The following is a 23,263-nucleotide window of genomic DNA, read 5'->3' as shown; positions in this document are numbered from 1 at the left end:
ACCCCCCCCCCCCCACTCATTGAAATCTTTGTATCCGGCTACCTGCTTGTAGATTAGGACTGGGCCTGTTTGTTTCCTACTGACAAAAATGGTGGCTTGCAACAGCCTGGGGTGAAATTAGACATAATGTATGGAACTATCTCAATAGAGCAACCTTTAAACCCAGGAAAATCATACAGGCACAAAGTAAGACAGAAGTTTATCCCAGGACAGGAAGATCCTGGACTGGGCCTTGCCTAACATCAGGCCAAAGTCTGTGAAGAGGTTCCAGCAATGACTTTCATAGGCTGAGGTTCAAGCCAAAGCTTTTTAGAATCTCCATTGTCCACTGGATGTTAGCTGACAGGAATATGGAAGACTGATTCTTTAATAAGAGATCACACAGATAACCCACCACATGAATTCCCTGAACACAGAGCAAAGCTAAGACTGGGGCAAGCACCTTTGTGAAAACCAAGGACAGGTAAAAATCAAATTGGTAATGCACAACGGCTCCCAGAAAAAAGGAGGCAATTACTGGCCTGGCAGTCTCAATGTGGAACTTCTGAACACATTGAGAGTCTTTAGATCCAAATTGGAACAAAGGGCCAGATTCACAAACGAGATACGACGGCGTATCTACTGATACGCCGTCGTATCTCTGTTTCTAACTATGCGACTGATTCATAGAATCAGTTACGCATAGCTAGCCCTAAGATCCGACAGGTGTAATTGAATTACACTGTCGGATCTTAAGGATGCAATTCTAGGCCGGCCGCTAGGTGGCGAGGCCATTGCGGCCGGCGTAGAATATGCAAATGAATACTTACAGCGATCCCCGAACATCCGAATGGCCCGTCGATCTAACTCTACATCGTTTCCGTCGAGTTACGCCGCGTAAAACTAGGGCTGAGCCCTAGTTGTCTTAAGCCATGTTAAGTATGGCCGTCGTTCCCGCGTCGAAATTTAAAAATCAACTTTGTTTGCGTTAACGTCTAAGCAAATGACGTCGGTGCGACGTCAGTTAGCGCAATGCACGTCGGGTAATTTACCCGACGGAGCATGCGCAGTACGTCCGGCGCGGGAGCGCGCCTAATTTAAATGGGACTCGCCCCATTCGATTGGGCCCGCCTTGCGCCGGACGGATTTAGGATACACCACCGCAAATTTCCAGGTAAGTGCTTTGTGGATCGGGCACTAACTTGGGAAATTTGCGGCGGTGTAACTTAAATCATTTAAGTTACGTTGCGCCCGGGCTACATGAATCTGGCCCAAACTTCTCTATTTGGTGTGGTAACTGTAAAGGAAATTTCTCCAAACCAACAATAGTGAAAAACGGAGGCTACCTGGGAGTGGGAAGTTTTATATAGGGGGATGTCCCTGTAGTTTCCTTTTTTTTAATCAGTATCCAATCACCTGAAGGTAGATACAGAATACCCAGTGCAATGACTAAAGATCCTGCGTCCCGTACTGTACAACTAGAACCTTCTTTTGTAAGCATTGTTTTTTTAACTAGAACTAGATATACACAGTTCTATGTAGAGGATACTCAGATATTTCTAAAAATAATCTTTATAAAGAATGTGTCTTACCTTTCTGGTATATAGGTCCAATAATTATATTTTTCACATTAGTGTTGTCAACCAAAGCCGATCTCTTAGCGCGACAACTCTAAAATCAGAAAATGGGTCATCAAATTCTTATCCAGCAGCAATAATAAAGTTTGTCAGTCTAATTAGTTTCATATTCCTATATATACATACAGTTGCAATAAAAAGTATGTGAACCTGTGATGGACGTGAAAATAAAATATTTTATTCTATTCTTTTTATTATTAGAATCACTTAAATGTTGCTTTCCTTATATTCTTATATATTGTTTTGTATTCTTTTATTTCTTGATCGATAAATGGTATAATACATATGTATGTGAGTGTATTAGAAAATTAATTTCCTTGATAAGATTTGTCAGATATGTTTTTTTAAGTATGTTTCAACTTGGAAGGATATACAAAAGGGATAAAGGAGAGTTCAGCTTCCATTTTCTCCTCCTGCTTCTCATCTTTCAAATGTGTGCTCTGGCCCTTCCCCCTACTGCATTCCTAAATGGCTTCACTTCAAAACCCCCCTCCTTGTCTGCTTTACTGAGAGAACTTTTATGACACGTGGATTTCCAAGAAGAACATGGGATAGGAAACCATCCCTATATGAACTGACCAATGAGGGCTTCATGCAAAGGACAAGCCACACAGGGGGGAGGGTAATAAGGGGCTGGGATGTATGATGTGAACCAATCAAATGCATGTATTTGTGATTCTGTGGTTTTAATAAAAAGAGCCAGCAGGCTCTAGTCACTTCCTGTTGGGACTGAGCTGAGAAAAGGTGAGGATGTGAAATCTCTCTCTGGTTTGCATGCTCTCACCTTATTAATTTGAATCAAACGGCAGAATGGGTTAGCCCTGAGGTTGTATCAGGGCCTCATCCACATCAAACCCTTTTGGAATGACATGGATTTCTGCACAAATTGGTCATAAAATGTGATCTGATTTTCATCTAAGTCACAACAATAGACAATCACAGTCGGCTTAAACTAATAACACAAAGAATTAAATGTTACCATGTTTTTATTGAACACACCATATAAACATTCACAGTGCAGGTGGAAAAAGTATATGAACCCCTAGACTAATGACATCTCCAAGAGCTAATTGGACTCCTGTTGGTTGACACCTCACTCCAATCACGGTCGGACTATTTTGAAAACTTGCTCATTTTGAAGTTTGTTGGCAAAAAATCAGACCGTGTGTATGGGCCTTTAGAAGTGTCTTAAGGCCCGTACACACGGTCTGACTTTTTGCCAACAAACTTCAAAATCTGCAAGTTTTCAAATTTGTCCGATCGTGTGTACGCTCCATCGGACCAACTTTTTTCGGGTTTCATCAGACAAAAAGTTTGGTCTGCAAACGGACAAACTTTACGTCAACAAAATTCTGATGGTGCCTAGTGTACAGCAAGCAATCGGACTCTTGTACAAAGTACAAACGCGCATGCTCAGAAGCCAAGACCAGCCGGAAGTGTTCTGTCTAGTAAATCTAGCGTTCGTATTTGAAAGAGCACATTCGTGACGCGGCAAGTTCTGAAATCAAGAAAAGCAGCGCACATTCTCTTCTTCTTTATAATGTGATAATACTAAAAGCTGCTTTGCTGGTGATACTGACGGAGTAAAAATAAATGTCTTTACTTTGGATTCATGTATTTTGGTTATATGAATCAAACATTTTTTTTTTTTTTTGTGGGTCAAGTTAGCACAACCCCATTGCACAACATGTCTGTTTGATGAACGGACGCTCAGAAACGAACAAAACTGCACGAAACTGAAAATGGCGAATGCACACAGACGAAACCTCTACTAACTCTCAATTAGCAGAAGGAGCCCAAAGGGTGATGCCGGAGAATTGAACTTCCTCTTTTTAACTCTCGTCAGTATGTTGAAACGTCACTACGTTCGTGTTTGCTGCCGAAAAAGTCCGAGCGTGTGTATGCTATGGGTGTGACCGGACAACTCCCTTCCGACAAAACTCCAAGGGAAAGTTTGTTTGATGTTAGACCGTGTGTACGAGGCTTTAGACACTCTTTATTATTTACCCTAATTGTGTTCATAATAACCTCAAAGGCCCGGATTCACAGACACTGGCGCATATTTATGCCGCCGTAGCGTATCTCCTTTACGCTACGCCGACGCAGCGCAGAGAGGCAAGCACTGAATTCACAAAGCACTTCCTCCCAAATCTGCGCTGGGTTTCTCAGGCGTAAGTCGAAGTGGGCGTGAGCCATGCTAATGAGGCGTGACCCCATGCAAATGATGGGCCGAGCGCCTGATAGATACTTATTGCCAACTGCGCATGCGCCGTCCCGTGGGCGCATCTCAGTGCGCATGCTCACAATCACGTCGGAACAACTGTCTAAGCTACGTCAGATCACTGCCTACGGCGTGAACGTAACCTACGCCTAGTCATATTCACGTCCTACGTCGGCGTGTGTTCCCTGGTGCAGCCCTTTGCATGGATGCTGCTGAGTTACACCTCCTTTATGGGGCATAACTTTACGCCGGACGTATGACTTTACGTGCACTGCGTCGGACGGACGTACGTTCGTGAATCTGCTTATCTCCCTCATTTGCATATGTGAATAGAAAATCAATGTGAGCGCCAAATACGTCCAGCGTAAATATGCGCCCACTCTACGCCGGCGCAGGTAAGTTACGTTGGTAGGATGAAGCCTATTTTCAGGCGTATCTTAGTTTCTGAGTCCGGCGCATAGATACGACGGCGCATATGTGCACTTACGCAGCGTATCTCGAGATACGTCGGCGCAAGTGCTTTGTGAATCCGGGCCAAAGACTTTAGATTAAACTTATCTTTATCACCATAAAGCATGAAATAATAGTTTCACACTTGAAACCAATTTTGCAGATCATTTTGGATTTTCTAAAAAGGAAGATCAGTACTGACTATTAATATCACCGTTATATTTGCTGCCTCTAGTGATGGGGGAACATTCTTGGGTTCATTTTTAAATGCAAATTGTGGATGTTAAAAAGCCCATTGAAGACAATAGGAGGCACATCTTGAAAATCGAAATCTCTTTATTTTCCAGGCTAATGGGCATAAAATTGTCAAAGGGTATGGATTCTAAACCACAAGATTAGCCAAACAGATTAATAAAATCCCTTTTTAAGAGAAACAGTTCACATATATTAGTTTCAACTTAGAATTAATATGTTTTCCTCAATTCCCAACTTTAAATGATAGAATTGTATGTTACCAATCTATACTCACAGAAGCGCAGTGAGAGTTGGAGGTGTCACACAAGCCGACCTGACAGTGTAAATAAATCTGACTCAATCCTCCCAGAAATTTGAACACTTGAAGGGAAAAGCGACCTCTAAGGGACACTCCATTTTCTGGCACAGAGATCGTTGGGTCGTTCTTGTTGGGGCATCTAAAAGTGATATCATCAGACAAGGATTAGAAAATTTTCACCAACATCAAGCTATAAATGTGAATGATTTCCATGTATTAATACATTCTTTCCTGTAGCAATTTTCCAATGTTTCTACTTGACACATGATAGCTAGAATGAGTTTGGTCTATAAACAGGAGGCCCATTTATGTCCTTTTCCATTGTTTTATGCATTGAGCTTTAGACAAACAGTCCAAATAGCAACTTGAAATATTTAAAGAAACTTTAACAAAATCATGCAGCCAGTGTTACAGGTACAAACTTTGCTAAGTTCTCTCAGTTTTATTTTTATTTTTTTGTTTGTTTAACAAAATTTAAAAAAACAACAAAAGTAGATACAAAAAAAAGAAAGAATAAAAGCATTTAAGTTTTTTAAACTATTTTTAGAGCATATTCATTTTTTATTTTTAAAATCATATCAGTGATTATGATCCTTCATTTTATAAAGAAAGAAAAATTAAACACAAACAGCAATGTGCAAATTATTTGGAACTGCATGTGCGCGTTTGGGGGTGGAGAAACCTGACTTTCCTCAACCCGATAGAACACCTTTGGGATGAATTAGAGGGAAGACTGCGAGCCAGGACTTCTAGTCCAACATCAGTGCCTGACCTCACACATGCTCTTCTGGAAGAATGGTCAAACATTCCCATAGACACCCTCCTAAACCTTGTGGACGGCCTTCCCAGAAGAGTCGAAGCTGCAAAGGGTGGGCCAACCCAATATTGTACCCTACGGACTGAAGCCTCGTACACACGCTCGGTTTTCTTGGCAAGAACCAGCAAGAAAATTGCTGGCAGAGCTTTCTTGTCGAGTAAACCGAGCTTGTGTACGATGCTTTCAGGTTTCTCATCTGGAAATCTGGCCAAAATCTCAACGAGAAAAATAGAGATACTGTTCTCTATTTTCTCGTCAAGATTCTTGTTGGCCTGTTTCCCGACGAGAAACCCGAGCGTCTGTATACTTGCCTGTCACGGTGGAAACCCTTGCATGCTCGAAATGACTTTGACGCATGCGCTGTAGCTTCCATGGCATATGTAGGATAAAGCAAGATGGTGGCGACGGAATCAAATGTGACGAGCGCATGATCATCGTACGCGATGATGTCACTACGTTCTTGCCTTTCAAAAGAACCGTGGTTCTTTTGAAATGAATGTGTATACACTCGGGCGGCAAGAGGTTCTTGTCAACAATCTGGTCAGGAAAAACAAAGTTTTTTCACTGACGAGATTCTTGCCCATGTGTACGGGGCCTAAGACTGGGATGTCATTAAAGTTCATGTGCATGCAAAGACAGGCATCACAATACTTTTGGTACTATAGCGAAGTTACATAATTAGTCAGGTTGAAAAAAAGACCAATCCAGTTCAACCAATAAAAGGGGGAAAAAAAGGAAAAAAAATAAATAAATAAACAAAAGGGAAAATTCCAGTTTCATGACTAGATCAAGGTTGATAACATTTCGCACCCATACCTACACTCTACTGTTCCTCCATTGTCATCCTTTACTCACTTGATATACTCAACAGGAAAACCAACTACAGTATGTTTATATGTTGTAACCTTGTGTAGGGCTATTGTATTAATGATGTCAAGAGCAAGGAGTAGAAACCAACCATTTCCCCAATAAAATGATGATGGGAATCCTGGGACCCTCATCACTCAACTATATTTTGAATTTGTCCATTCCTGCAGTGGAATATTCATATTTTCCTGGTTTCAGATCTCATCGGGTGCTCTGAGTTTATTTGGCAACACAGGAAATATGATGAGATGACAAAGTTTATTATAATTTGACAAGAATAATATACAACACATGATAATGAACTTACTTGTCGGTTAGGATGTTATATCTGGGGCCGGAGGAGCTGTCAGCTGTTGGGGTGGTGTAGCAGTTTTTCATGATGAGCACAAATGGAGATGAACCCGTAGCTCCGGTTGCAATGACACCAACATATAGGATGGAGGAGGAGTTCAGCCACACCTGGGAGTCGGTATATGGGGTGGTGTAGCCGGAATCTTGGAATATACCCATCGTTATTGTGAAATTTGCTGTTCCAATCACATCGATAGGCACTGGGCTGTAACAGAATATAATCATTATTAATTACTTGCCCACTGCTCCCCTTCCTCTAAGATGGCTCCCCCCACTCTTCTTTTGTATGTCCTTTGTCCCCCTTCCCGCCAGCACTGATTTCCTCCCCGATACCGGATCCGATCCCACCCCCTCAGAAAACCTGATCCCCTGCAGCTACCCACGAGAAGCCGGCGTCAATTCAGATGTAGCAATTGCGTGAACAGTGCCATTTCTTGTAATTTGAGATCCATGTAGGTACGGGTTCATGTAACTGAGCTCACACTGTCTGCATTTGGGGTCGTGCACCCACACGCATGTCAGATTGGGAACAGCAGCTATGCCTATGCAGTCGTTGCATCCCAATTGACATAAATGGGATTGCCTGCATGGGGATGCACAAAATGTGGGTAAACCTGTGTGGGTAAACATGGCCCTCCATGGGCGTACACTTTAGTATGTCACACGTGAACGATGCTTTAATAGCATATAGCAGGTATTTTGTATATTAACTGTTTTAAAGTGTTTGTGTGCACTAATAAAGATTTTAGTGTATTTTTAGTGAACATAGTGATTTGATAAGCAGGGTCCAAAATAATCACTAGCACTCTTTTTATTCTACAGGTCGTGTGCTTTCATAAAATGTATGGTTTGGGGGATTTTTTCAAATTCTGACAGCTGTCAGTGAAATGCCACGTACACATGGTCGGAATTTCCGATGGAAAAAGTCAGACGGAATTTTTTCATCAGATATTCCGACCGTGTTTATATCCCATCGGACCTTTTCCGTCGGAAATTCCGACTGACTTTTTTTCAGATGGAAAATCTTTTGTCCGTATGGAATTCTGACAGAGAAAAAAACACACATGCTCGTAAACAATAGAGAAATGTTTGCATACGTCTGATTTTCACAATTTCCCGAAAAAGGCGCACATGTAAAATGTACAAATATTTGTTACGTATTAACTCAATAGAGATTTAGGTTTTATATTTACTAGGAATTTTGTAAAATTTGTAGTGTTTGTATCTGCCAATAATGACTTGATTTTTAACAAAAATATTGTTTTGGTAAACATTTGTGCAAATATTGCAGGGCCTTAAAAATCAGTAGCACCTTCCTTTCATTCTACTGGTCCTATGCTTTCAGAAAATTTAAAGTTTGGTGGGTCTTTTACAAACTCTGAAAGCTGAAAGTGAAAAAGGAAAACCTCCAGATTTCTTTTTAAAAATGTGGTTATTTATAGTTTTGCATACATTACATTTTCACTATTTTGCAAAAAGGTGCAATTTAACATTTGCAAGTAACAACAAAGCAATACTAAAATATTCATGGGGCCTTAAAGGTAAACCATTTAAAAATATATTTAATGGGCCCACACTTTTCTGTGTTTGATGATCTGGCTTATTAACATGCTGAAACTCCGGAGAGATACTAGAGGAGATCACACAAGCAAAATAAAGTTACAAATCCCAACTATCATTGTGTTCTGGTCGGCCTGGAAAGTAACAGGCTGGTCTCTAGGAGGCACCACTGACTTTGAAGGATACAAGCCACATGGAGAATTGAATATAAGTCAGTGTGTGCGGCCTAAGCTTTGTATCGGTACTAATTTGCTGCTCATTCTATATCTGTGGCTTCCCAGCCTAAGGCAGTTTGGTGATAAACCAGGGACACTGGCCAAATGGAGTTTGTATGTATGAATATGACAGGATCACTTCCCTTTAGCTGATTTTTGGTGTTCAATAACATCACATCACCCCTAGATTCAGTATATATCTGCCTGTGTGACTGGTAGGTTAACTGTAATCATGTATGAAGTGGGGCCTGATGTATACATCACTCTGGAATATGTTGGTGCTATATAAACATAGGAAACACATTTCTACAGGACTGGACACCTATTGGTTGGTTACAAAATCTGAGTGCAATCTCATCTCATCCAGCACTACACCTGTATCTAGGAAAGGTACAAAGAAAAGCGACTCACACTACGTAGGTGCCGATAGCGGTTAGAAGGTTGATCTCCATGTCTGATGGATAATCGCAATGAAAGTCAATGGGGATCTCATATCTTACAATCACTCCGTCAGAATATGATGCTAGGTATACAGTATTTGTATATCTGATAACACTTCCATCATTCTGTAAAATAACATTTATAACAAACATTAAAAAGCAATTGCAAACAACAATTGTATTACTAATGTAAACAATTTTTTTAATCTTTATTTTATTTCCATTTTTTTCCTTGTTCTTTTTCTATATTTCATGGTAGATCTTCTATACAGATCAATTGAATTATTTGGTAATATTTACCTATTTACATTTATGTTAATGTGATTAAAACCGCATGATATTAGGTACAAAGACATAATATCAATGCAGTAAAAGACAACATTGGTAGCGGGTTAGATGCAAACTTTGTAAATCTACACCTTTCTGTTTGAGGCTTGTAAATTGCATTTTTTTATATATAAAAAAATTGAGCCACATCAACCCGCCCCCCCAAGCTTTTGACAAAAAAAAAAATGCCTCTCCATCCTAAACACCCCCCTCCCTGCATCTCCACCCTAAACACCCCTCTGCATCTTCACCCTAATCACCCCCTCCCTGCCTCTAGACCGTAAACACCGCCCTCTGCCTCTTCACCCTAAACACCCCCCTGCATCTCCACCTTTAACAACCCCCTGCATCTCCACCCTAAACACCCCCCTTTCCTGCATCTCCACCCAAAACACCCCCTTACTGCCTCTCCACCCTAAACACCCCCATGCCTCTAAACCCTAAACAATAACCCCCTCCCTGCTTCTCCACCCTAAAAAATAACCCCCCCACCTCTCCACCCTAAGAAATAACCCACCCCTGCCTCTCCACCCTAAAAAAATAACCCCCCTCCCTGCTTCTCCACCTTAAACAATAGCCCCCCTCCCTGCCTCTCCACTCTAAACACCCCCTCTCTTCCTCTCCACCCTAAACACCCCCCCACTGTCTCTCCACCCTAAACACCCCCTGCTTCTCCACCCTAAACAATAACCCCCCTCCCTGCCACTCCACCCTAAACAATAACCCCTCTTCCTGCCACTCCACCCTAAACAATAACCCCACTTCCTGCCTCTCCACCCTAAACACCCCCTTCCTGCCTCTCCACCCTAAAAACTACCCCCTGCCTCTCCACCAGCCTCAAGTTCTAAAATTGGGAGGTATGTACCCTGTCCTGTGATGCTCGAGATGCATACTCTGTCCTGTGATGCTCGAGATGCATACTCTGTCCTGTGATGCTGGGGCTGCATACTCTGTCCTGTGATGCTGGGGCTGTATACTCTGTCCTGTGATGCTGAGCTGTATACCCTGTCCTGTGATGCTCAAGATGCATACTCTGTCCTGTGATGCTGGGACTGTATACTCTGTCCTGTGATGCTGGGACTGTATACTCTGTCCTGTGATGCTAGGACTGTATACTCTGTCTTGTGATGCTGAGCTGTATACTCTGTCCTGTGATGCTGAGCTGTATATTCTGTCCTGTGATGCTGGGCCTGTATACTTTTGTCCTGTTATGCTGGGGCTGTATACTCTGTCCTGTGATGCTGGGGCTGTATACTCTGTCCTGTGATGCTGGGACTATATACTATGTCCTGTGATGCTGAGCTGTATACTCTGTCATGTGATGCTGAGCTGTATACTCTGTCATGTGATGCTGAGCTGTTTACTCTGTCCTGTGATGCTGGGACTGTATACTCTGTCCCGGGATGCTGAGCTGTATACTCTGTCATGTGATGCTGAGCTGCATACTCTGTCATGTGATGCTGGGACTGTATACTCTGTCCTGTGATGCTGGGACTGTATACTCTGTCATGTGATGCTGAGCTGTATACTCTGTCATGTGATGCTGAGCTGCATACTCTGTCATGTGATGCTGGGACTGTATACTCTGTCATGTGATGCTGGGGCTGTATACTATGTCCTGTGATGCTGAGCTGTATACTTTGTCCTGTGATGCTGAGCTGTATACTCTGTCCTGTGATGCTGAGCTGTATACTTTGTCCTGTGATGCTAGGGCTGTATACTCTGTCATGTGATGCTGAGCTGTTTACTCTGTCCTGTGATGCTGGGACTGTATACTCTGTCCTGTGATGCTGAGCTGTATACTCTGTCATGTGATGCTGGGGCTGTATACTCTGTCCTGTGATGCTGGGACTATATACTATGTCCTGTGATGCTGAGCTGTATACTCTGTCCTGTGATGCTGGGACTATATACTATGTCCTGTGATGCTGAGCTGTATACTCTGTCATGTGATGCTGGGGCTGTATACTCTGTCCTGTGATGCTGAGCTGTATACTCTGTCATGTGATGCTGAGCTGCATACTCTGTCATGTGATGCTGGGGCTGTATACTATGTCCTGTGATGCTGAGCTGTATACTTTGTCCTGTGATGCTGGGGCTGTATACTCTGTTCTATGATTCTGGGACTGTATACTATGCCCTGTGATGCTGAGACTGTATACTCTGTCCTGTGATGCTGAGCTGTATACTCTGTCCTGTGATGCTGAGCTGTATACTCTGTCCTGTGATGCTGAGACTGTATACTATGTCTTGTGATGCTAGGGCTGTATACTCTTGATATCGGTGGAAGTTAGTGAAATAGAGGGGATGGAGTGGGTGGATTCTATATGGGATGGGGCTTATGAGAAGGTGGATGGGTCATAAGGGAGGGATGGGGTCTGCCCCCCCCCCAGGATGGGGTCTGCCCCCCCATCCTAAAACTTCACCAGCCACCACTGTGACCAATAATTGGTTTACTGATCAGTCTATTCTTGTCCCTGTTTTATCTTCCACCATAGAGATCATTCACCTCCTGGACTGAGTCTCCTGTTACTGCTCATTTGAGTTTTCTGTTCTTCAAGGGGAAATCCAGAGCTCAGTTACATTGTTACATCTGCTGACCCCGATTTCTTCTAAACATTTGTGATTTACAAATCATTTTATAGATTCTTATTGAGAAACTGGCAAGCCTGCTAGGACATACTCAGCATCAAACCTTCTCATCACAAATATAAATTTATCAAATGAGAATTTTTATTTTACATTATTATTCATCAGAATGTGGCCTTTGAATTGGACAGAGGATGGGAAGGGTGGATGATGGGAAGGTGAATATTGCGGGGATTTACTTGCTTTATATAATTACCCCCTTATTGTTTTTCTGCTATCTAATTACACCAGGAAGTCTGTTGTATATTTGAAACATATCAGGTACATCCTTTATTTTTATTAAATTCAGTCCTTATTGTCTCTTATTAAAATACAGACAAGTTAATGTATGATTGCATATCATATGTGTTATAATGAGATAATGACATCACATATATACCGTATATACTCGAGTATAAGACAAGGACCTAATTTTACACAAAAAAATGGGAAAACGTATTGTATAAGCCAAGTGTGAGAACGCAGCAGCTACTGTAAGTGGAAAAGAGGGTCAACAATGCAAATTGGCATGCCTCACTGTGCCCATTGCAACCTCACTGTGCCCATCGCAGTCTCACTGTGCCATACCTCACTGTGCTCATTGCAGTCTCACTGTGCCCATTGCAGTCTCAGTGTGCCATACCTCACTGTGACCATCGCAGTCTCACTGTGCCGTACCTCACTGTGCCCACTGAGTCTTACTGTGCCATACCTCACTGTGCCCATTGCAGTCTCACTGTGCCCAACCTCACTGTGCCCATTGCAGTCTCACTGTGCCGTACCTCACTGTGCCCACTGAGTCTCACTGTGCCATACCTCACTGTGACCATCGCAGTCTCACTGTGCCGTACCTCACTGTGCCCACTGAGTCTCACTGTGCCATATCTCACTGTGCTCATTGCAGTCTCACTGTGCCCAACCTCACTGTGCCCAACCTCACTGTGCCATACCTCACTGTGACCATTGCAGTCTCACTGTGCCATACCTCACTGTGCCCATTGCAGTCTCACTGTGCCATATCTCACTGTGCCCATTGAAGTCTCACTGTGCCCAACCTCACTGTGCCCATTGCAGTCTCACTGTGCCCAACCTCACTGTGCCCATTGCAGTCTCACTGTGCCATACCTCACTGTGCCCATTGCAGTCTCACTGTGCCATACCTCACTGTGACCATCGCAGTCTCACTGTGCCATACCTCACTGTGCCCACTGAGTCTCACTGTGCCATATCTCACTGTGCCCATTGCAGTCTCACTGTGCAATACCTCACTGCGCCCACTGAGTCTCACTATGCCATACCTCACTGTGCCCATTGCAGTCTCACTGTGCCACACATCACTGTGCCCATTAGTCTCACTGTGCTCGAGTACCTGCATTCTTGACAAGCGTTCATTTTTTAAAAGCCGCAGCTTCCTCCTGGCATTCCGTGATAGGCATTTGACACTGTGTTCCGCCTATCACGGATGTCCGCTCATCCACGGACACAGTTTCCCAGCAGACACTGTGTTCAGTGTTCCGCCAATCACGGACATTCTTTCATCCTCGAACAAGAGGACGTCTGCGATTGGCGGAACACTGAACACAGTGTCTGCTGGGAAACTGTCCGAGGATGAGAGGACCTCCGTGATAGTCGCAACACAGTGACAAATGTCTATCACATAACGGAACACCAAGAGGAAGCCGTGACTTTAAAAAAAATGGACGCCTGGCAAGAATTCAGGTACTGACTCGAGTATAAGCCGAGGGGTCAAAAAAAGGTCTGAAAAACTTGGCTTATACTGGAGTATATACTAGACATGCGCACACTGAAATATTTTGTTTCGGAATTTCGTTTTCGTCTGAAAAATACATCTATTTAGTTACTCCCGAAATTCATTTTTATTTATTTAGTTTTTTGTTGGAAATTGCATTCGTCCGAAAATCCGAACAAATTAAGGTTGAATCTGTCTTGAAGGCTTATGGTGTCTGTCGAATGTTCAAATAAGATTTCGACAAAGCAACGAAACTGTACGCCGCCGCGATCGTACTGAATTTTAATGATGTATGACACTAGTAATAATTATATTTATTAATCATTATTACTACATTAGAATTTTTCTATAGCCTATGGGCGGAGCATTTGACCAGAAATGTATGATCGCGGCGTCGTACAGTTTCCTTCTTAGAACTATAAACAGACACCATAAGCCTTCAATGACAGATTCAACGTTTTTCGATGCTTTGTCGAATCTTCGTCGTTCATGTTGAATTGTCAAGTTAGTTCTGGCTATTTTACTGCTCCTCCTCTTTGGTTACAATCAGCCAATAACATTCATCATCATCATTATTTTTATTTTACTTCCCCCACCCAATTCCAGCAGCAAAGTTTTCTCTCTTTAATATCGAATCTTTTCTCTCTATAATGTCGGATCTTTTCTCTCTATGTCGGATCTTTTCTCTCTATAATGTCAAATCTTTTCTCTCTATAATGTCCAATCTTTTCTCTCTATAATGTCCAATCTTTTCTCTCTATAATGTCGAATCTTTTCTCTCTATAATGTCGGATCTTTTCTCTCTATAATGTCAAATCTTTTCTCTCTATAATGTCCAATCTTTTCTCTCTATAATGTCGAATCTTTTCTCTCTATAATGTCGAATCTTTTCTCTCTATAATGTCAAATCTTTTCTCTCTATAATGTCGAATCTTTTCTCTCTATAATGTCAAATCTTTTCTCTCTATAATGTCAAATCTTTTCTCTCTATAATGTCGAATCTTTTCTCTCTATAATGTTGAATCTTTTCTCTCTATAATGTTGAATCTTTTCTCTCTATAATGTCAAATCTTTTCTCTCTATAATGTCGGATCTTTTCTCTCTATAATGTTAAATCTTTTCTCTCTATAATGTAGAATCTTTTCTCTCTATAATGTCGGATCTTTTCTCTCTATAATGTCGAATCTTTTCTCTCTATAATGTCGAATCTTTTCTCTCTATAATGTCGGATCTTTTCTCTCTATAATGTTGAATCTTTTCTCTCTATAATGTCGAATCTTTTCTCTCTATAATGTCCAATCTTTTCTCTCTATAATGTCGAATCTTTTCTCTCTATAATGTTAAATCTTTTCTCTCTATAATGTCGGATCTTTTCTCTCTATAATGTTAAATCTTTTCTCTCTATAATGTTGAATCTTTTCTCTCTATAATGTCGGATCTTTTCTCTCTATAATGTCGAATCTTTTCTCTCTATAATGTTAAATCTTTTCTCTCTATAATGTCGAATCTTTTCTCTCTATAATGTTGAATCTTTTCTCTCTATAATGTTGAATCTTTTCTCTCTATGTCGGATCTTTTCTCTCTATAATGTCGAATCTTTTCTCTCTATAATGTTGAATCTTTTCTCTCTATAATGTCGAATCTTTTCTTTCTTTAATGTTGAATCTTCATGTCTCTATGTGGAATCTTTTCTCTCTATGTGGAATAATCTTGGACTAATAGAGTTATGTTAGGCACATTCGACCAACAAAAACTAAATTAAGCATTTATATATGTCTTATCTTTCGGTTTTCGTATTCTGTGCGTTCGTTTTTGTTTGTTAAAACGATAACAAAAATACCTGAAATTCGGACAAAAATGTGTTCGGACGAAAACGAATGCACATGTCTAGTATATACGGTAATCATAAAGTGATTAAAAAAATAACATAAAAGTAGCATGCCCATTGATGTACTTAGTGTGAATAGCAAAAGGGTCATTCCATGTCCTCATAGCATATCATTCTATGAATACAACATCAGATAGCATGGTAATGCACATCTACGTACCCCAATGGATCCCCCACAACTATCATCTGCTGGCCGTGTGATGAAAGTGATGTAACTTTTATCACTTCTTTTGGTGATTCCTCGGCAGGAATAATCTCTCAGATGGATGGCTGAGGTGTTATATCCCCACTTCTCCACAAGACATTTTCTGAACCGAACTTCTATATTCTCCAGGCCACAAGTGACTTGTGGTGTAATGTCATCTACACAAGTAGAAATACAAATAATATTGATATATGTAGTAGTGAGTATTCCCACGCTACTAGAAATTTAAAATGTAAATGTTGGGTGCAGCAGACACCGTGTGGGTCAAACAACACCCAAGAGAGTAAATACAGAAAATCAATAAATGGTTCTGAGCTCCAGAAAGGGATAAATTATAAGGTGCTAAGCGTGACACGAATGATATGTGTCAGATAAGGATAAAGTGAATGTAATAAATAATTACAATACATCAACAATCTAAAAGTCCATAGTGGTCAATGCGAAATCCAAAATAATTTATATATAAAATTCATGCGGTATAGCTCATTATTAGTCCATTCATTAACCGATTGCCGACCGCCACACAAATTTTACGTCGACAGAATGGCACAGCAGCACAAATGCGCATATATATACACGTCCCCTTTCAATTGCTGTGGTCGTGAGCTCCTTGACCGTGCCCGCGGGACCCGCGGACTCGATGTCCGCCGGTGTCCCGTGATCGGGTCACAGAACTGAGGAACAGGGAGATGTCAGTGTAAAAACATGTCACTGATCGTCTGTTCCCTCTCAGTGATCAGTGGCGTGTCACTTGTAGCCACGCCCCCTAACAGTTAGAACCACTCCCTAATACACACTTAACCCCTTCAGCGCCCCCTACAGGTTAACCCCTTCACTGTCAGTGTCATTTTTACAGCAATCAGTGCATATTTATAGCACTGATTGCTGTAAAAATGACACTGGTCCCAAAATGGTGTCAAAAGTGTCCAATGTGTTCGCCATAATGTTGCAGTAAAATATGCTGATTTTTTTTTCCGACAGAATGTTGGCTCAAACTTGTGTTGCATACACACAGTCACACAAAATTCCAACTGTCAAGAACGCCGGTGACGTACAACACTACGACGAGCCGAGAAAAATGAAGTTCAATGATTCCGAGCATGCGTCCAAATTGATTCCAAGCATACGTGTTTTTTCTTTCCCTTTCGAAAATTTGAGAACCAGCTCTCAAATTTTTGCTGTCGGAAATTACGACAGAAAAAGTCAGATGGGGCCTACACACGGCCGGAATTTCCAACCACAATTTCACATCAAACTTTTCTTGTCGGGATTTCCGATCGTGTGTTCGAGGCATTACAGGCTGAAATGTAAAAAGATAAAATTGTCCTTTAAAATGTGTAAAAAAGAATTCACCGCTTCCCAGCTGAGGCAGCGCCGTTTATTTAAATGCAGAGGCCGGGCGTGATGTCACAACATCATGCCTGACCTCCGGCGATCACAGAGACTCCGGTGACCATCCGGCGAAATCTCTATGGCGGATTGCATGAATCTATCTATGGTTGCAGCTGACACCCCCTATTCAGGTGCCCGGCCCCTTTTCGAGTACCGGGTGCCAGAATTACAGCAGTGGGGATGTTTTTTGGAAGCACCTGATTAGAGCTATTGGCTCTGATAGGTGCCCAATAATGTGAATAGCAGGGGCAGTGCTATGCATTCGCTATTCACTCAGCTGTGTGTTAACCAACATTGTTTGCTAACACTGACCTGCCTCTCAGCCAATCAGGTACACCGGGTATGTGTTACCTGTCACCTGATTGGCTGAAAGGACAGACGCTGTGATTGGATGCCTATTAGGTGTCCAATCATAGGAGAGGATGAGAGGAGGAGCGGGAGAAAAGAAGACATCCAGGAAGAAATGGAAGACACTGCTCGTCGCCTACAGCCGTCACCTTCTGCCCACCTGAGACAAGGTAAGGGCTGCGCAGATGGCGGATGGTGCACAGTAGCAGCACTTGGGGCACAGTGGTAACATTTGGGGCACAGTGGCAGCACTTTTGGCACCGTGGTAACATTTGGGGCACAGTGGCAGCACTTGTGGCACATTGGCAACATTTGGCGTACAGTGGCAGAACTTGGGGCACAATGGCGGCACTTATGGCACAGTGGCAATATTTGGTGCACGTGGCAGCACTTGGGGAATAGTGGCAGCACTTGGAGCACAGTGGCAACATTTGGCGCACAGTGGTAGCACTTGGGGCAGAGTGGCAGCAATTGTGGCACAGTGGCAGCATTTATTGGGCACAGTGACAACATTTGTGGCACAGTGGCAGCACTTGGGGCACAGTGGCAGCATTTAATTGGCACAGTGGCAACATTTGGGTCACAGTGGCAGTGTTTGATGGGCACAGTGACAGCATTTTGGGCACAGTGGCAGCATTTAATGGGCAAAGTGGCGGCGTTTGATGGGCACACTGGCAGCATTTAATGGGCACAGTGGCAGCGTTTGATGGCACAGTAGCTGCATTTGATGGGCACAGTGAGGCTGCAATTGATGTTTTTTTTTCTGAATTTTTTAGTTTGTTTGCACCCCCCAAAAAATATTGAGCACCAGCTACCACTGAGCTGGGGACACAATCCAGTGACATCATTCCAGGATTACTTTAAACAGGCTTGATTGACCTTCCTTGGTGTGGGTGAACATTGAGGGGTAAGAGGCAGTGTGAACGGGTGATGGTGATGACTCCTCTTTGGATACACCTTTCCTCTTTTGTCCAAATAATCACCACTTGTCAGCGTTCTTATATTGACCAACTATGATTATGAAAATTGGATTGATAATCTGATCTGTTATATTTTTTAAGCGCGTTACCTTGTCTGTAATTCATGTGATCTGCTGTGATTGGTCACAACAATCACATGGTACCGGCAGTGATCTGTTTTGCCGCAAGATCACTGTTATCGTCGACGGGAGAGGACCCCCCACCGCTCTCCCGTGCCCTCCGCCACTTACCGGAGCCGTCGGCAGTGGCGGAGGCAATCGGATCCTCTCTCCTGCTTGGTATGGAGACGAGTGAAGGCAAGATGGCCCCCACCCATCTCCATACCATAGCAGGGTGTAAACAATGTCAAAACGTCACTTCCACCCATAGCTCTTAAAGGGCCATTTTTTTTTTGGCATTTTTTCAAATGACAATTTTTTTTACTGCATTTTAGTGTAAATATGAGATGTGGTGTCTTTTTGACCCCCAGATTTTATATCTAAGAGGACCTGATTTTTTCTATTACAAGGGATGTTTACTTTCCTTGTAATAGGAATAAAAGTGACCCAATTTAAAAAAAAAACAACAAAAAAAAACAAAAACTGTGAAACAAATAAAATCAAGTAAAATAAATAAAAACAATTTTTTTAAAGCGACGCGCCCCGACGATCTCGTGTGCAGAAGCAAACGCATACGTGAGTAGCTCCCACATATGAAAACGGTGTTCAAACCACACATGTGCGGTATCGCTGCGCTCGTTAGAGCGAGTGCAATAATTCTAGCCCTAGAACTCCTCTATAACTCAAAACATGCAACCTGTAGAATTTTTTAAACGTCACCTATGGTGATTTTTTAGGGGAAAATTTGTCGCCATTCCACAAGCGGGCGAAATTTTGAAGCGTGACATGTTGGGTATCAATTTACTCAGCGTAACATTATCTTTCACAATATAAAAAAAATTTGGCTAACTTTACCGTTGTCTTATTTTTTTATTAAATTTTTTATTTTTTTTTCAAAAAAGTGCGCTTGTAAGACCGCTGCGCAAATACGGTGTGACAAAAAGTATTGCAATGGCTGCCATTTTATTCTCTAGTGTGTTCGAAAATAAATGTATAATGTTTGGGGGTCCCAAGTAATTTTCTTGCAAAAAAACGTGTTTTTAACTTGTAAACACTGATAGCTAGATTCACGGCGCTTCTTTAGGTCGGCGTAGCGCATCCCATTTGCACTACGCCGACGTAAGATAGTGAGGCAAGTACTGTATTCACAAAACACTTGCCTCCTAAGTTACGTTGGCGTAGCGCAAATGGCCCGGCGTAACCCCGCCGAATTCAAAATAGGCAGGTAGGGGGCGTGTTGTATGGTAATGAATTCACGATTCATTACTATACATGTAAATGAAGCGCCGATCGTACGGCGCATGCGCACGCATGCTCAGTATTACGTTGCAAATACTCCTTGCTTTCGACGTGAACGTAACCTACCCCCAGCCCCATTCTGAATCGGCTTACGCAAACAACGTAAACGACGTGAAATTTGACGGCTGTCCTGGCGTCCATACTTAACATTGGCTGCGCCATCTTTTTGGTGGTTTATCTTTACGCTTGTAAACGGCGTAGCTTACTGCGACGGCCGGGCGTACGTTCGTGAATAGGCGTATCTTGCTCATTTACATATTCTCTGCGTAAATCGACGTACACGCCCCTAGCGGCCAGCGTAAATATGCAGCTAAGATACGATGGCGTAGGAGTCTCCTACGCCGGTCGTATCTTAGCAAGATTTAAGCGTATCTCAGTTTGAGAATACGCTTAAAGATACGACGGCGCGGATTCGGATTTACGACGGCGTATCTAGTGATACGCCGTCGTAAGTGTTTCTGAATCTAGCTATGAGTCTGAAAAACAGGCAAGGTCCTTAAGTGGTTAAATACCACCAAAAGAAAGCTCTATCTGTCTCAAGAAAATCAACAAAAATTCACATGGGTACAGTGTTGTATGATTGTGTAATTGTGACAGCGCTGAAAGCTGAAAATTGGCCTGGGCAGGAAGGGGGTGAAAGTGTCCGGTATTGAAGTGATGTGACAGCTTTCTGTAGTGGTGACATGGGGTGAGTGACACGTCAGAGGAATGCAAAAGATTACTACGAGGGAAAATGATCCCAAGTATTTACTGGGCTGATTTCCTAGTAAATCCTTCATAGGCTGATCTCTTAGAAAAGTTATAAGAACTCTTTTCATAGTTTCCTTTAAATAGAAATCCTCATGTCTTATAGCGTACAGTACCTGCTAGATTTCCTAGTTGTATCCCAGATTTACAGTAACAGCCGTGAACTCCGCCCACAATTATACATTCTTCATCCGGAGCGCAGTCCACTCCATAGCAGCTAGATATAGATTCTAGAAGAGAAAGAACACAAAGAATGTTTAATAATCTGAAGCACATAAGAAATATATACATATATATATATATATATATACACACAGTAGCGTGGGGGTGTGAGGGGGGACGTAGCCCCGGGCACAAGATTTGGGGGAGGCGAATTCCTGCCCCAGTGTGTGTCACACCCAGCTCAGTCCTAATTTTGATTTCCTGCGTCCCTGCACTCCAGACGCCATGTTAATACCCAGCCTGTGATTGGGTGACCGGGGTCATGTGTAACGGCGGTGCTGTCCCGTCCTGGATCGCGGTCTTCTCCTTCTCTGACCAGTCCTCCTGACTGGATCCCAGATCATGCCCTGTTGTGGCAGGCAGTGTGACAGGCTGCCGAACAGTTGGAAGAAAAGCAGGTGAGACTGAGAGACTCCCTCGTGAGTCGTGTTGCTGGCCCGAGTAGACACAGTTTGGGGAGAGGGAACCGCTAGTAAGTAAGTATAGTGTAATGTGTAGTGTAGTGGAGTGTATATAGTGTAGTGAGTGTATGTATAGTGTAGTGTAGTGTGTATTGGTGTGTATGGCGTAGTGTATGTATAGTGTAGTGTTGTAGTGTATGTATAGTGTAGTGTATGTATAGTGTAGTGTGTGTATAGTGTAGTGTAGTGTGTGTATTGGTGTAATGTGTAGTGTATGTATAGTGTAGTGTATGTATAGTGTAGTGTAGTGTGTATTGGTGTAATGTGTAGTGTATGTATAGTGTAGTGTGTAGTGTAGGTATAGTGTAGTGGTGTGTGTGTATAATGTAGTGTGTAGTGTATGCATAGTGTAGTGGTGTGAGTGAGTGAGTGAGTGAGAAACTTGTAAAGCGCAACACATGCGAACTGAATCGCCTCTGGGGGGTGTATAGTGTAGTGGTGTGTGTATAGCGTAATGTATGTATAGTGTAGTGTGTAGTGTATAGTGTAGTGTGTATTGGTGTGTATAGTGTAGTGTGTAGTGTATGTATAGTGTAGTGGTGTGTGTGTGTATAGTGTAGTGTGTAGTGTATGTAAAGTGTAGTGTATGTATAGTATAGTGGTGTGTATAGTGTAGTGTATGTATAGTGTAGTGTATTGTGTATTGGTGTGTATATTTTAGGGTGTGGTGCATGTATAGTGTAGTGGTGTGTGTGTATAGTGTAGTGTATAGTGTATGTAGTGTGTAGTGTATGTATAGTGTAGTTGTGTGTGTGTATAGTGTAGTGTATGTAGTGTGTAGTGTATGTATAGTGTAGTTGTGTGTGTGTATAGTGTAGTGTATGTAGTGTGTAGTGTATGTATAGTGTAGTGTATGTATAGTGTAGTGGTGTGTATAGTCTAGTGTAGTGTGTGTATAGTGTAGTGTGTAGTGTATGTATAGTGTAGTGTATGTATAGTGTAGTGTGTGTATAGTGAAGTGTGTAGTGTATGTATAGTGTAGTGTATGTATAGTGTAGTGTGTGTATAGTGTAGTGTGTAGTGTATGTATAGTGTAGTGTATGTATAGTGTAGTGTGTGTATAGTGAAGTGTGTAGTGTATGTATAGTGTAGTGTGTGTATAGTGAAGTGTGTAGTGTATGTATAGTGTAGTGTATGTATAGTGTAGTGTGTGTATAGTGAAGTGTGTAGTGTATGTATAGTGTAGTGTATGTATAGTGTAGTGTGTGTATAGTGAAGTGTGTAGTGTGTGTATAGTGTAGTGTGTGTATAGTGAAGTGTGTAGTGTATGTATAGTGTAGTGTGTGTATAGTGTAGTGTGTGTATAGTGAAGTGTGTAGTGTATGTATAGTGTAGTGTATGTATAGTGTAGTGTGTGTATAGTGAAGTGTGTAGTGTATGTATAGTGTAGTGTGTGTATAGTGAAGTGTGTAGTGTATGTATAGTGTAGTGTATGTATAGTGTAGTGTGTGTATAGTGAAGTGTGTAGTGTATGTATAGTGTAGTGTGTGTATAGTGAAGTGTGTAGTGTATGTATAGTGTAGTGTATGCAGGGCCGCTGTTAGAAATCATGGGGCCCTGTAGAGCCTACCTGATGGGGCCCCCCCCCCAACCCCGCCTCAAAAAAGTGATATTTATCTTTGTCCAGGCTAATCACATTCCTTCTAACAAATGAGAGTGCTGCAGCTGACTTTAAGGATTCAATTTTCCTTAAGCCAGCACATCTATTATGCCTTTAAATCAGCTGAGGCATGCACTCCAAAAAATTATTTAAATCTGTATGACCCAATTCACACTAGCATTGCTCTCTGAAGAGTGATCTGCATGCGGATTGCTCTTCTGACAGAAT

The 23,263-nt window shown here is 42.1% G+C and overlaps 1 protein-coding gene across 1 annotated transcript in view; it reads right to left on the bottom strand.

Annotated features, from left to right (window-relative positions):
• Nucleotides 1-23,263, bottom strand: part of LOC120942829 (uromodulin-like) — a 57,671-nt gene that overhangs the window by 5,942 nt on the left and 28,466 nt on the right. The window contains exons 7-12 of the mRNA XM_040355755.1: nucleotides 20,869-20,982; nucleotides 15,844-16,046; nucleotides 9,062-9,216; nucleotides 6,832-7,080; nucleotides 4,817-4,979; nucleotides 1,572-1,650 (exon numbers count right to left, since the gene is read on the bottom strand). Of these exons, the coding sequence (XP_040211689.1) occupies nucleotides 1,572-1,650; nucleotides 4,817-4,979; nucleotides 6,832-7,080; nucleotides 9,062-9,216; nucleotides 15,844-16,046; nucleotides 20,869-20,982 (963 nt within the window). The remainder of the gene's footprint in view (nucleotides 1-1,571; nucleotides 1,651-4,816; nucleotides 4,980-6,831; nucleotides 7,081-9,061; nucleotides 9,217-15,843; nucleotides 16,047-20,868; nucleotides 20,983-23,263) is intronic.

Source organism: Rana temporaria, chromosome 6, assembly GCF_905171775.1.
Source record: "Rana temporaria chromosome 6, aRanTem1.1, whole genome shotgun sequence".
In the NCBI taxonomy this organism is placed as follows: domain Eukaryota; kingdom Metazoa; phylum Chordata; class Amphibia; order Anura; family Ranidae; genus Rana; species Rana temporaria.
Note: the sequence above shows the minus strand (reverse complement) of the source record. Positions and strands in the feature narration are given on the sequence as shown.